Genomic DNA, 15,680 nt, shown 5'->3' with positions numbered 1-15,680 from the left:
TTGCTGCCCGGAGCCTCAAACCTATTGTTGTCTATATTAAATGCTGTTGTCAGCAGCCCTTGATGTCGTAAATATTGTCACTTGCTGCTCTTGGCTCTCCTATAGCAAATGGCTGCCTTCAGTAGGAGTCTATAGTCTCACAATTTGATCAGCAACACCTCCTTTCTCTCTCTCACAGGTTGAATGCATTGAATGAGTCTCTCCTGGCCCCAAAGCAAGCTTCTCTTACATTGCATGGGCATTTTTGCAAGTGGTAGCCTTCTAATCCGTTTTTCTAGCAATTTATAGCCAATTTATTAATTTTTAGAATTAAATAATTCTAAAAATTAATTTCAGCCCTTCTAACCTTGCCCAAAATTAAATATGCCCATCCATAATTTAATTGGCTTGGCCATTTGCAACCCAAGTGGTCCCCAACCTTAATTGAGCCTTGGATAGACACAAGTTAATTAATTAGTACCTAGTCCCTAGTGTCACCACTAACTTTAATTGGTCAATTAATTGCCCTAGGGTCAAAATTGACACCAATTGACATACAAAACCTCGTTGGCATAACTTGTCACAACTTTCGCCTTTGACATCCAATGCTTCCTTATGGTCCGTGGCTTGTTACCATGCAATAATCCTATGTGACTTACAACATTGCAAATTTGATTATTAAATTAATCGAATGTTACTAGCAAGAGTAAAGCATCTCAAAACTTTCACATCCCCATGACAGACCTTTCCCTTGAAATCCTTGCAATCATCCTTGATTACATTGTATTGTGCCAAAACAGAAGCATATTGCACTGGAACTTTCAGAAGGCATCATAGTCACAACATTGGCCATTGTTGTATAACCATCCCATATGCCCAAAACTTGCTGAGGCACTCCTTGTGCCACCTCTCCTTTCTCGGCCACAGAGATCGTTCTGCATTGGCTATTAGAGTACTATGCTCAAGGCAATAAGACATATCCGATGTGCACTAAGTGCTTTCGAGCACATGGATAATCGATTAACGCTACGATCTCCGGGAGATCTCCGGGAGATCGTCACAATGCCAACGACAGTCTTCTCCCACCTATTTTTGGGTACAGTGGCTACCATGGCCCTCAGTTCTGCAATGCGCTCCATTGAGAGACTGTGATTGTTTCATACCATCTCCTCGTCAGTGCGCTCCATTGAGAGACAGTGACTATTCGACTCCTTCCTCTTCTTTGGCTTCCCGGTCTACACCATTGAGAAGTAGCAATTGTTGCCCACTCATTGCTCAGTCTAAGCCCCACCCTTCACCCTCACCTACTTAGGGTCGAGAGGCCACCTCAGGGAGTTATTCACCACCCCAAATACCTTCTTTGGCACGACCGCTGGCACTTCCTTCATCCTCAGACATTTTGGAGTCTATGATCCCTAAGTTTTTGGATTCCCTATCTACCTCAGAGGGGGATGGTCTTTCTTTGCCCTCCGAGGGGGCATCTATATCTATTGTGACTTCAGAGGGGGACTCCTATTCCTCTAGTTTCAAAGGGGGATCCCCACCCACTGCTCAATCCTTCGCACACCCTGGCGGAGGTCTTTTATCTTCTTCTTCTACCCTTGGATGGGGTGGCTTTCTTCCAGTAGTCATCTCACCTCTTGATTCCCAGGATCTCAAGGATCTACCTAGATCGAGGCCTTGGAGGTTTAGCTGCAACTTGGTGACGAGGCCTTCGCATTCCTTCTTGCATGGATGCACGGAGCTAGTGGCTTCTCTCACGAGGTTGAGTTTCAGGTTCTCCAATTCACTTTGTCTACTGTTCTTTACCATAGGTTACCTTTCAGGTGGAAATTTTGGATCTTAGGGATTCTCTAGATCTTCCTCCTCCTCTTCTTCTTGCCTTGGTATCTTGGTCAGCATGAAGCTAACTCCCGAGATCGAGTACGGGTATATCCTTATGGTTCTCAGCACCACACAAAGTCTGACATTCCTCCTATGCATTGCTTGTTTTCATCATCTTTGTACTAGGGCGCTTGGGCAAGTGAACAATTTCCCTACGAGGGACATTGTCCAAGTGGCACCTGCTGCATGAGCATTCTTTAGCATGTAGCATTTCATCTTCACCTCAATTTTCTCTTCTCCTTTTTGGGCCTGAGAGGGGGTGTTGAGAAACCCTTCACCCTTTACCCTTCACCCATTGTTTGTGTTTTTGCGTTTCTGCATTTTGCGTTTAGGGTTTGTAACCCCAAAAAGAGGTGCCCACCCCAGACTGACTGTGCCTATTTATAGGCTACTCCCTCATTCATTCCTTATGGCTGATTCATTTAGTCCGTCACCTCTTCTCTCCAGCCTCTCCACTGCCCTCACACCCCTTTAAGAGTGGTTCGTGGTTCGTGGTTTGGGGCTGTCTTCATCGTTTTCCTTGTGCTACAGCACCCTTGTTCCCTTGTATCACATTTACTCCGTGATTCAGAACTTCATCATTTCATTCATTGGAGTTTCTTCTCTCTTCTATTCTCTTCTTCATGTTTGTCGAGTTTACTCCGTGTTCCTTCCCGCAAACCCTATTGTCTCGCTGGTACGTCATCTTTTGATAAAGAGTGCCTCCATAACTATAGGTGCTACCCCTAACTCTGCTTTGATGATAGGTAGTGGGGCGTAGGGCTTACTCCTGATCATGCATGATATCATTATCACCAATGGTCTCTCTATGCGGTCCCAACCATCATAATGGCCTCTCTTTGGGCCAGTTTGGTCGGACTCAATCGTTTGTGATATAGGTTGTAACCCCAAACCTCCGTTGTATACAGAAGAGTAGGTGTGACTAGTGTGTTAAACTACCATAGTTTGGTGTGAGTTTCTTGAAACTATATATGGGTACACTGGCTCTCAAGGGTCCCTAGGGTTGCATAGCCTTGCGCTAACCAGACCTAAGCTGCTTTCCTTAGTGAAAATTTTGGGTTAGTACTCAATTATTGCCCTAAGTGTGAGAATATAATCCAATGTGGTATATCCACGCCTAAAATGAGCCTGCCCTTGTGCTCTCGTGCCTTGCATCTCAGCCCATGCACTAAACTCATACTCCAATATTGGTCCATATATCTTAGTGAGTGTAGGGCCAATCATTATGGTCCTATAGTTAGTGGAGATTAGAGGGTCACCATTGTTAAGGAGTGGGAGTATCGATTACAACTTAATTACAACAACAAACAATTAATGCAAATCTAAAAAATACAAATTTACCTATTGATCTTGGACAATGCACACCTGATTGGCTTAAAAATTGGCACCCCTTTTGGTATTTCAACTCCCCTTGTTGTTCAAAATCACCAGCAAGTCTTTAATCTGATGTGCCCCTTGATTTGAGCTATCAATTGGCCTTCACCCACTTTGATGGAGATGGAAAATGCCCTAAATTCAATTATTTGCTGGTTCCTCCACTTGAATAGGCTAAAAGTAGCTTCAGCCTTGTTGAATCTAAGTCTTGGAGCTTCCAATTTTTGGCACGCTTCCCAAGGTTGTCGGTAAACCCTAATTTCTACTACTTTATAGCAGAGAAATCTGAAATAGAAATCTGAAATTTGTCAACCTCCAAGGGTTCAAATGCTGAGATCTTCGAAGCAAAGCTGTAAAATGGTTGGGAGATGAGAGGGAAAGCTGTAGAGAGAGAAAATTCAGAGTTTTGTTGCGAAGAATGACTGAAATCAGTCAAATGGAGTTGCTGCCCTGCATAGCTTCAATAGCCTGTAGATGCTGTCACCTGATGTTGATTGGTCTTTTTCTGCCCTTGGCGCCTCAAAAGGTTCTCCAATGGCTGCAAATCAGACCAGTAGCCTCCTCTCCTTCTCTCTTGCAGGCTGAATTTATAAAAATGCCTCTCTCCAGCCTCTAAAGACGTTTTTCAGTTCTGCATGGGCATTTTTGACAAGTGGCAGCCTTCCCAAATGGTTTTTCCAGCATTTTTCATAATTAAATATTAATTTTCAGCCTTTAAACACTAAAAATTAATCTAATAATTATTCTGGTACAGTGAAAAATAATATGACTGGCCAATAATTAAATTGGCTAGGCAACTTCCATTCCCGAGTGTCTCTGCACCATCTTTGACCATCAGATTGGTGTTAGGTACCATTAAATGCCACTTTCCTAGTGTTACCAACTGACACTTATGGCCAAATGAATGACCTAGGCCAATAACTGGCACCAGATACCACCAAGTACTTGTGCGGCATAACTTATAGTAACTTTTGCCTTTGACATCCTGTGATTTCTTTGGGTCCTGGGCTCGTAAATTTACTTTAACCCTAGTTGCACCTCATGCGTGTAATATTTACTTAATCATGTGGTTAAGAATTAATCCACATGTTAAGTGAGGTTTCAAAAATACATGTCCTCATGACAATGTTTCATGAGAGATAGCTCCCCATACAAATCACATCACCAAATGCTTGGCTTGACTATGGGAGACAAGTATACAATGTGCTAAGACAGCCACCCATGTAGCCTCCACAGGCTTGCAGGCCAATACAATAGTTTTTCTTCTCTTGGAAAATGGTTAGAGATATGATTTATAGATTACAAAATGGGAGGGCACAAGATTAGGATGGCCTGATGGCATAATATTTCAGACATGTTTCTAATATACTAGCACCCATACTAGCATGCATATTCATCGATACTAGTAGTATGTGATGGATTCTCTTTTGGAAAGTTGCAGGAGCATTAGTCAATCCAAATGATAGGACAAAAAGTTGACAGTGTCCATATTGTGTTCTAAATAGACTATATGGGACATCCTCCCGAACTATCCATATTTGATATATTCGACCTTGATGAAATACCATGCACCACAAAGTTGATCTATAAGATCATCCATCTAATGCAATCGATATTTTTTCTTGATGGTCACCTTATGAGACCCTTATAATCTATGCAGAAGTGCATTGTGCCAACCTTCTTTTTCATGAGAAAAGATAGGCACCCCATGGAGCCTAGCCAAATATCATGAAGCTATCTAGTGATCTAATGTGAAATGGATAGAGCTTATGTAGGAACTTGACTTTGAGATCCATTACTGAAAGGGCACAACCAATATGGTTGTTGATGCCCTTAGTCGGATCCCTGAAGTTAATGCCTTATCCTTCTCTAAAAATTTGAGTGAATTCTACCTTTCTTTCAAACGGCATTGCCAAAACGATTCTCACTTTGGTAGAACTTGGCTATTAGTCCAAGATGGACCTAGTTGCTTTGGATGCTTTGATGGTCCAAATCGCAGAGAGTTGGCTAATGAGAGAAAGATGGTGGAAAAGCTTTCCATTCCTAATGGGTTACCTTTTAAAGAAGGCAAAGTATATGTGTCTGATAATCAGGATATTTGCAAGAAAATTTTGCAGGAGTGTCATGATGCACTGGCTATGGAATACTTCGTATACACGACACTTTGGTTGCTCACTGCTTCTATTGGCCACACATGAAGACTTTGGTTGAGTCTTACGCGAGTATCTCTAGAATTAGTTTACAAGTGAGAATGTTGCATCCTTTATAAAATTTGATAAAAAATGGAGCAACTTTTCTATGGATTTTGTAGTAGGATTTCCCCCCCATTACCCCCTGTGAATTGAGGTTATGGACTTTGGATTATGGTAGATCAATTGATTAAAATGTCTCGATTCATTCTCACAAAGTCGATTGTGAAAAGCCATGAGTTAGCTAGTCTCTTTGTTGAGCAACTTTAAAGGTTGTATGGTTTGCTTGATCAAATAGTTGGTGATTGAGACCCTAATTTTATTGGCCATTTCTGGTGGATGATTTTTCAAAAATTGGAAACTCAATTGTTCATGTCATCCTTGGAGCATCGTGAGATAGATGGACAGATAGAGAGGACAATCATATTATGGAGGATGCGTGCTGTAGACAATTAGATTTGGAGCATTATCTTCATGAAATTGAATTAGCTCATAGTAGAGCTAAGCATTTGGCACAAGATATGACTTGTTTAAGCTAATGCACGACTATGAGCTGAAACCGCAAATTGCCATCAAGCTCAAGGGGGTGAAAATGCAATTGGTGGTTGACTTTTTGCATGATTATAAGAGATGTTGACCATTGGGAGGGAAAGCATTGAAACGGCTTAGGATCATGCAATGTTTTATTCTACAATTGAAGAAGGAAAGTTTAAAGACATTAATTAAAATTAAGGTTCAATGCAAAATTAGTTGCAAAAATTTCATGAAATCCATTTAAAGAAGAATGTATAAAGCCTTGAATTTTCTTTTGGTTCATGAAAGAAATATAATAATATTACTAAGACAAGGGAAAAAAAGATATTTACAATTCCACAAAGGATATGTTTGCCCACATAGTTGACCAAAGGTGCAAAAGTTGATTTAGCATGACCTCTAAGTAACTTGTAGCAAGCTTTACAGTAGTAACTTTTATTAATGGACCTTAGACACAATAGAGATGATGCAAATTGGCATTGCAACAATGGCCCTTCATTCTTGTAATATGGCCTATCATGAATCCATTACACATGGTCTAAATACATTTTAGCACCTAGACATCTACACCTTGAAGAATACTCCTAGTGCTTTTTCTAATAGTAGAAGGCAGAAAGCCCCTAAAATAGGCTTTTTGATGTTATGGTTAAAGCACAAGGTATTGTGTCCCTTTTGAATGCACTAGAATGATAAGTACTATATCCTGTGAGCATGACTTACCTTTGGCGATCCAAGTTCACCCTGTATTCCACATGACTCATTTAAAAGAACGAGTGGGGCAAGGTGTGTTAGAGTGAAGCAATGCGGAAGCGAATGACCAAGACAAAGAGCGGACAGAGAGAAGAAAGAGAGAGAAAGAGACAGTGAAACACAGAAAATCTGCAGTGAAGAATGCTGTATAAGGATGCAGAAATATACACGGGTGTAGAGAGAATGTTTGCGTATGTCTCCACGTGGAAGATCTCAATCTCCATCAGCCCCGAGATCAGTCCCCATGGTCTGCAGTGTGAAAATTCTCCACGGTCTGCAACCTGAAAATTAGGAGCACAACTAATCAAGACTGCAAAAATTGAGGCCAATAAATAGGCCAGCCAAAAACACCGAGAAATAGTAGGCGATTGGTTAGCAAAACTGGCTGTGACCTGCAATCTACCCTCGCTTTATACGGCGCAGCTACCCTGTGGCACTCTTGCACCAATCGCTGCCTGGTGTACATGTTGTACCTGTTGCCTGTTCGGGGAATGTCCATTTCTAACATCCCCTCTCAGATCCTAGACATGGTAGAAGGCTAAGAGATTTAGAGTGCTGTCGAAGTAAAGCTTGAGGAAGCACCTTCGTAATCATGTTTGCAATATTGTCCTTTGTCTTGCAATAGACTAGGGAATAGTCTCATCTAGAATCTTCTCCCAAATGAAATGGTACTAGATCTCAATATGCTTCGTCCGAGCATGAAAAATAGGGTTCTTGGCCAAGGCAATGCAACTCTCATTGTTGCACTGGAGAACAATAGGACCGCTTTGCCGGCAGCCAAGCTCCTCCAAGGGCCTGCGAAGCCGTGCTGTCACATGTAGTAGAAGACAAGGCTCGGTACTCCACCTTAGTTGAAGATAGGGCAATCGTGGGTTGCTTCTTGCTGCTCCATGAAATAGTACCAACACCCAAGGTCGAGCAATAACCTGTCGTGGACCTTCCATGATCCACATCCCCGGCCTAATCAGAATCACTCCATCCTGTAAGTACAAGGTTTGTAGCACCTGTACTAGTGGGATAATAGATTCCAAGATTTGGATAATAGATCCTTTGAGCAGCTTGCCAATGCACCATCTTGGGGTCACTCATGAATTTGGCTAGCACACCTTCAACATAACATAAGTCAACACGAGTATTAAGAAGCCAGATCAAGGAGTCAACTAAGTGGCTATAACGGGTAGCATCTGCCAAAGAAGAATCGAAATGAGCTGTAGCCTTTCAATTCGGGTCCATAGGAGTCATAAGAGACTTGCATTCCTCCATCTCACATGCAGTCAAGAGCTCTTGTACATACCATTGCTGGGAACAACCCCCCCCCCCCCCCCCCCCCCCCCCCCCCCACCCCCCCGAGTTTGATAGATCTCATGACCTAGAAAGAAGTGAAGAAGTCCCATATCTGTCATCTTAAACTTCTCATGAAGTGTTGCCTTCGTTTGCTCAACCATGTGAGTATGGTCACTTTTCACAATCAAGTCGTCCACATAAAGGACAAACAACACACAACCTCCACTTGAGGCGTGGACATAAAGTTGGGGGTCGGCTTTGGAATGCGGATACCTCAATTTCTCTTGGAGGAACGATTCAATCTTCTCATTCCAAGCATGGGGAGCCTGCTTAAGGCCATAGAGAGCCTTGTGCAACTTGTACACCTTACCATCAGAAGAACCAAAGCTTGGAGGTTGCTCAGTATAGATTTCCTCCTTCAACTCCCCATTTAAGAAGGCAGACTTCACATTCAATTGATAGACCGGCCATCTCCTATGGCTAGCCAAGGCAAGAACTGCACGAATAGTAGCCATCCAAGCTATAGTGGCAAAATTATGATGGAAATCAATGCTTGGGCATTGTGTAAACCCTTTAGCAACAAGGTGGACCTTGTGCTTGTCCAATGTGCCATCTTTGTGATACTTGGACTTGAAGACCCATTTGACTCCAATGATCTTTTTATGAGGAGGCTTTGGCACCAAGTGCCATTCTTCTTAATCGACTCCAGCTTTTACTCCATCGCTTTCTGCCAATGATCATGTTGTAAGCCTCCTTCACGGAGGTGGGCTCCGGATCTTACATGACATGAGCCATCAATCAGTAATTAGTGTAAACAAGCTCGGTGTGGTGTGCTTGGTTTCTCTGAGAACGCTGTAGGCCATCTTGCGGCTACCACTCCTCAGGGAACCCCTCAATCCGTGTAGTGCGAAGAGTGTCATTAGCCCAACGAGGAGGCCGCCTTGTCACTCTCCATCGGCTGAAGTTTCTGGAAGGTCCATCGACGACAGGGGAGCAATCGGTGAATCCGATGGTTGAGAACTGAGCTCCTCGTTTGAAGAAGAGTCCTCAAAAGGCACAAGCTCTAGAGGAACAGTTGTTGGGTCCTAGCTATCATCAGGATCTCCAAGAATAGGGTGTTTCTTATCCCCCTCCGAGGTTGGAACTTCCACAAACCTAACATCACGGCTTGTGTAGACATCTCGCTTAATGGGATTATACATCAGTAGCCTCGAGAGTGCGAGCTATAGCCCACAAACACCTGCTCCTGAAATAAGAAACATTTGGCTTAGTCCCAAAGTACGCCTCATATGGAGTCATACCAAACACAACAGAAGTAGGGAAACAATTAAGGATGTGAACTGCAGTAGCCATAACCTCAGCCCATAGACACACAGGTATCTGACGATATTGCATCATGGTATGGGCCATCTTGATCACATTGCGATTCTTCCGCTCCATTATGCCATTCTCCTGAGGGGTATTTGTATTGACAAACTCCTGGTGAATACCACCATATGCACACAAACGAACAAGCTCATTAGAAACAAATTCTCCGCCCTTATCTGATCGTAAGGTCTTTTGCTACTAGCCCGATTGGTTCTCCTCAAAGAGCAACCAATCCTTAAAGTTGAAGAAAGCCTCCAACTTCAGCTTCAAGAAATAAGCCCATGTCATCCTGTTGTAATCACCCACAATTAGTATAAAATATAAGCTTCTCTAAGCAACTCCATCGTCATCGGTCCACAAAGATAGCTAGAAACAAGCTCCAAGGGTGCTGAAGATCACCTTGAAGCCTTGCTAGGAACATCACGAGTCTGCTTCCCACGGATGTAGGATAAACAAGGCTGCTGGCTCACCACAATTGATAAACTTGGAACAAGCTATCCCTTGGACACCTTCTGAAGATAATCATAGTTGAGGTGGCCAAATGGAGCATGCCAAAGCCTGGATTGAGTTTGTGAGGTAAGAAGAAGAGAAGTCAAGGCAGAAGAAGCCTGCAACTTATAGACTCCATTCTCCTCATATCCTGAAGAAATAACTTGTCTCAATCCATGATCAAGAATTCGAAAAAAATCCACATCAAATTTGATCAAAAGGACGAGGGCACAAATCTTGTGCATTGAAAGTACATGGTAGCCCAAGGCCGGCAAATAAAGCACCTTGGATATATGGGTACTACCTCGCCCATCTGGAATAAGATGCCCTACCGCCTTCCTGTCCATGTAGGACATGAGAGAAATAAAAACGAGTGGATGTAAGCATTGAGTTTATCCCAATGTGCCTAAGCCTTTGCAAACACCACCTTATCACTAGAAGAGAGTTTGGACTCGTCTCGCGAAGAAGGACAATGAATAGCCTCCGTAACAAGTTCCGCCAAATCATAGGACTGCAAAATGGCAAGAATCATTTTGAATAGTTCATCACCTACCATTAGGGGCTTGTGATAGGGGCTTAAGCAATCACAAAGGGGGTTGGATTGATGGCAACAACTGCTATTGATTGTAGGTGTAGGTAGCCTTTAGATTGGAGAAATTGGGGATGCAAAAGGGTGCAATTAACCTAGCACACTCTATTTATAGAGATGGAACCAACCAAAGTTAGGGTTTTGCTTATGGGACATAGAAGCACACTTATGCATTTGCGTTTCTAGTTGCTTAACGAGATTAATGAAAGTGTAATGTGCAATGCACATTTTTTAGCTCAATAGGCAACCCCTTCTCTTGAACAACTAGTTGATCTCTTAGATGGTGCATGCCCTTTGTGAGACATCACACTTTTCTTGTGAGTAGATTTTTTGGTCCGATTTTGTATTGTAGAAGAGTGGTTTTACTTTTAGATACCTTTCTATGCATCTACTGAGGAAGTAGAGATTGTAGGGACTGAGAGGAGGCCAGCATCTATTCGAGAGGCAGTTTTGAGGAGTGGAGGACATATTTGCCTACATGCAAACTTTGATAGGACTCTTCTCTAGAGGAGACATATTGTTGCTTTTGGTAGTGACATGGAGGTAGGGAGTCTTTCATTTCATTATGGAAAAGAATGGTAGACACACAAGCAAGGTGTTAGATTACTCTCGCTTCATTGGACTAATGGTTAGGTTAGCAGCTCATTTTGAGTGGAACTCATACGTAGATCATGATGGAGCTTACTGCTCATAGGACAGTGGAGATTTTGGCATACCAGAGAAGATGTTTGGAAAATACTTCAATATGGGATCCAAGAAAGTGGGTTTGGTTTTGTAGAGCCATTTTAGAACAAAGCTCTAGACCTTTCTTTTTTATGGTATGCTACTAGGTTGAGGAGCGGGATACCACAGCAGGATCAAGATGATTCTAGCAGCTACCCAACAGTGGTTTAGACATGGGACCTCTTTAGTTTTGTTAGACTTTTGGAGGACACTTTTAGGGCTAGGTAGATTTCCATCTTTTTGTGGTTTATGGCAATAGGAGTCTAGTAGTAATGAGCTGTTGGGAGATGATGTGGCCTGCTTGCTTGTTTGAGATATGGGGTAGTGGGGGAGAGACAGAAAATGTATTTGGGATTGCCTTGAGCTTAGGAGGCTTGGAGGAGAGCCCTCAGATTGGTATTCCATGGCACTCATGCTCAAATGCTTGTGACCTAGGGATCAGGGGAACAATTGCATGGGTCACCAATAGCGGACTTGCTTGTGTATAGAAAGACTTTCAAGTGAGCGGATCTTAATTTCTCAAACTAAATGGACATGAGGCCATTGTCAACATAACAGCCAGAAACGTTAGAAACGTTTAGAAGCGAAACGTTAGAAATGTGTTTTATAAGTTTCTTTCAAGAGGGGGTAAAATAAGAAACGTGGGATTTTTTATGTAGGGATTTTTAATAGTTTTGACCAGGGAAAGAGGTTCTAAACCTCTATGGAACTCTCCCTCAAACAAAGAATTGCCAATTGAGCTTGAGTGATAATAGAGTCAATTGAGAATAATACTTTACATATCCATGATCCATTATTATTGACTCGTCACTTATGCCAAAGTTAGTCTTTGGATAAGCTATAGTATGGTTCAGAACTCAAACATTATGATTCATATACGTTATACAAAGAAAATTGAAATAAACATATAAATAGCCGATCTACAATATGGTCTGAGTCAAGTTGCAACATATGATTCTCATTTCAAAACAGATTGACAATAGAGTCAATTGAGAATAATACTTTACATATCCATGATCCGTTATTATTGACTCGTCACTTATGCCAAAGTTAGTCTTTGGATAAGCTATAGTATGGTTCAGAACTCAAACATTATGATTCATATACGTCATACAAAAAAAATTGAAATAAACATATAAATAGCCGATCTACAATATGGTCTGAGTCAAGTTGCAACATATGATTCTCATTTCAAAACAGATTGACAAAATGTCAAAATCGAGAACGAATCATAATATATCATAAATAACTCATAAATGAGACTAAAGTCGTATAATAATCAACTCCCAAGGCAAGAATAGATACTAGATTGACAAAGTCCAATAACAAAACAAAATCACAAAAAAATCAGTTGCTCATCCAAAATCTTGAGCCCTCACGAGTCATTCCACATCATTATCATCATGTTTAACATTGCTCAACAGTTTTTATTAAAAAAACCATGTTTTGGGTTTCAACTCCAAAAAAAAAGCCCCATGTTTTTTACTCTTAGAAACATTTCGTACTTTAAGAAATGCTTCCTAAGTTTCAAATTGAAAGAAACGGTTTCTTGGCTGCTATGATTGTCAAGATTGGAGATTATTGGTGGCATCAGTGTGTGGTGTGGATAGTGAGATGCAGCATCTAAATGGAGCAGCAGCACACCACTACTTTGGAGACACTTTCTTGCATGTATGCGCTGAGAGTAATCACTCTCTCAGAGTAGATGGGAAGGATTGCACATTCCCATAGCATAATTAGGGGCAAGAGGCTCGAGAGGCTTTCCTTTATGCGTAGGAGATTTACACTTTGTTCCACCTAGGCACCTGAATGGTTCAGTAGCCTTGTATTTGACACATCCTTGGTGCAGATAACCAGGGAGGGGAAATTTTTCACTCGATTTCTTGATATTAGTCTACACCTTGATAAGTAGTCTAGTATTTTGTAATTTATGATAATGATACTTTTCACTCAGGGTTTTTTGATGAATTTTCTCTGTTAGGGGAAAAAATAGTCTACTTCATTTAAGACTATTAGGAAATGCTGAAAAAGCTTGTTTAATTTTCTTGCAAGATGATGTATAATTACATTTTTAAAATATTGTTGATTTGTTTGCATTAGTGTGAGGTTGAAAACTATATGTAGATTTCACTTTGAAATTCCAATGATTATTTTAGAAACAGCAAATAGGCTAAAGCTGACAGTCTAATACTTTGGTGTCACTTTTTGTCCAGTTCTTCACAGTTTTGTGGTGGAAACTCTTTGAGTTTTGGAGCTTCATACATATCAGCTGATGCATCTTGTTTCTTTTTGTAGGTTCATATCGTGTGACCGGCCTTGTGCATATCTCTGAACTGTCATGGGATCATGTGTATAATCCGAAAGACGTTGTTCAGGAGGGTCAAGATGTGCAAGTCAAAGTCACTAACCTGGATATGTGAGTTTGCATGCCAAATTATCACCATATTGTTGCATCTGTTCAGAAAAGGCAAGGAGCCATCATAGAGCCACTATTATGGAGAGTTTGGTTTGCAGTAATTTCTTGAATTTAAAAATTTTTAACCAATCCAGACTTCATTGATGTGAATTTGATTCAAATTAGCTTTTTCCTAGCATTGCTTTTTTGCATTTTCTTATTGCCTCAGAAAAGTTGATCCATCATCCAGTTAACTTAATTAAATTAAGAATTCTCCTCATTTTCAGTGAAAAGATGAGAATTGGCCTTTCAATCAAACAGCTTCAAGTGGATCCGCTTTTAGAAACTCTTGATACGGTCATGTCTCAGGTGAAAATTAATGCCCTTTCCATGTTACAGTCAAAATGACAAAGTGCACTTGTGTAAGATGAAAAGTCCTTGACCTGTTGCCTTTTGTATTACTTGATTCCACAACCAGGAAGAATCTCCTGACAATGCAGTAGCTTATGAGGATGGTGTTTCAAATGAACCATTGCCAGGGTTGGCAGATATATGCCAGGAATTACTTTCTGAAGATGGGTAAATATATTAATTTATCTGCCTGAATAATAATTGACCTTGCAGTATTATCTGGGGCCAAAGTTGCCGATTTGGGAAATATATGCTCAGTCCAATGTATATGCTAATGACGTCTTTTTCTTGGTAAATCCTGCATGTATGTTTGGCCCACCATTTTTAACATGCAGGGAATTTTTGTACATGTGTACAGAATTAAACTGTGTGGCTTATATGTGTTTGCTTCTTGCTCCTTTTTGCGTCATGTAGTCTCAAAACATGCTATGACATGATATTCATAGCAGTGTCATGCACCCTTTTAGAGATCAGCTTGACCATGCACAAGACCATACCATGGTGACTGGTCCAATGCATAGGGCCTTCTGAGATTTTGATACAATTGGGACATAGATAAGCCAAAGAAAGATATGGCAAAAAACAGAGGCAGATAATTTTACATTTGGAGGTATCAAACAGTATTGGGATATGTAGCATCTTGCTGTCAGGTTGCTCTGAAAGTGCATCTTGCACCAACCCTACAGTTTTGATTCATGATTGAACCCAAGATCCCTAATTTTGTTGATCTCAAGCAGGCAACAACACAATACGATTGCAAAGCATCCACCAGAAGGCTATCGTCCCTCAACCTGTGGCTCTCTAGGAGACTCTAGAGAGAGTACTGTTAAAGGTGTTGTTAATGGGGATGGGTGGGTGATGTCCTTCCCTCAAATGCAAAGGCGGCATGGACTGAGTATGCACCTTAGACAGCTTTGCAGTGAGATCCAGCATTACTTTAGCCTTCTCAATCTGTCCCAATGCTGAATACAAAGAATCAACTAGATAGAAAGTTGAGAAATGCATGGTTTCAGAAAAGTTCCCTTTACAGTTTATCATCAAGCAAAGTTTACTAACTTGTCACCCCACCTCCATGGATGACTGAAGGTGCAATCTTTTGTAGGGTTTATGCGGATACATAAATTATTTGGGAACTTGCATGGTTGTTTCTTGTGACGATATTTTGGCAAACAATTCTGTCTATTTGGAACCTTTTCATCTCTGATCCTAGATCATACTTAGGTCTTTTCATGATTTTACTACTTGGCATTACGAACATCATGAAAAATCAGATATCAGTTAGTTTTTATATGTTTCCATCCCTATACCTTCTTTAGCACAAGACATAACAACCTTGTTAGACTGTCTATCCCGAATATCTGTTATTATCTAGTCAAGTGGAAGAATCGCCTAGAGGTAGAAGCAACATGCCAGTGGGTCTACATGCTTAAGAACCACTTTCTCGACTTCATCCTTAAAGATATTGCTCTTGAGAACAACCATTGTAAAGGGGGAAGTGCAACATCTTGGATACGTGCTTCAAAAGTGGCCACTACGTCACTTAAACTGGATAACAATGAAGGTTAGGGTGATTCAAGAATTGTATTAAAAAAATTAGGAGCTGATTATGCTGATGAAGATGACCTTTAGCATGCAGGCGATGATTGCTGAGTGAAGAAGCCTCCTGCAGAGGTTCCAGGAGCTGCAAAAAACAAGGGATTTTCTCAAGACC

The 15,680-nt window shown here is 41.2% G+C and overlaps 1 protein-coding gene across 2 annotated transcripts in view; it reads left to right on the top strand.

The window, feature by feature from the left end:
- Positions 1-15,680, top strand: part of LOC148019992 (Nucleic acid-binding proteins superfamily) — a 66,137-nt gene that overhangs the window by 36,650 nt on the left and 13,807 nt on the right. For both annotated transcript variants that reach the window (XM_087700236.1, XM_087700237.1), the window contains exons 5-7: positions 13,459-13,579; positions 13,846-13,927; positions 14,037-14,137. In XM_087700236.1, coding sequence (XP_087556362.1) covers positions 13,459-13,579; positions 13,846-13,927; positions 14,037-14,137 — 304 coding nt within the window. The remainder of the gene's footprint in view (positions 1-13,458; positions 13,580-13,845; positions 13,928-14,036; positions 14,138-15,680) is intronic.

Source organism: Lygodium microphyllum, chromosome 19, assembly GCF_053477565.2.
Source record: "Lygodium microphyllum isolate KBCC chromosome 19, Lygodium_microphyllum_v1.1.10, whole genome shotgun sequence".
Taxonomy (NCBI): Eukaryota; Viridiplantae; Streptophyta; class Polypodiopsida; order Schizaeales; family Lygodiaceae; genus Lygodium; species Lygodium microphyllum.
Note: the sequence above shows the minus strand (reverse complement) of the source record. Positions and strands in the feature narration are given on the sequence as shown.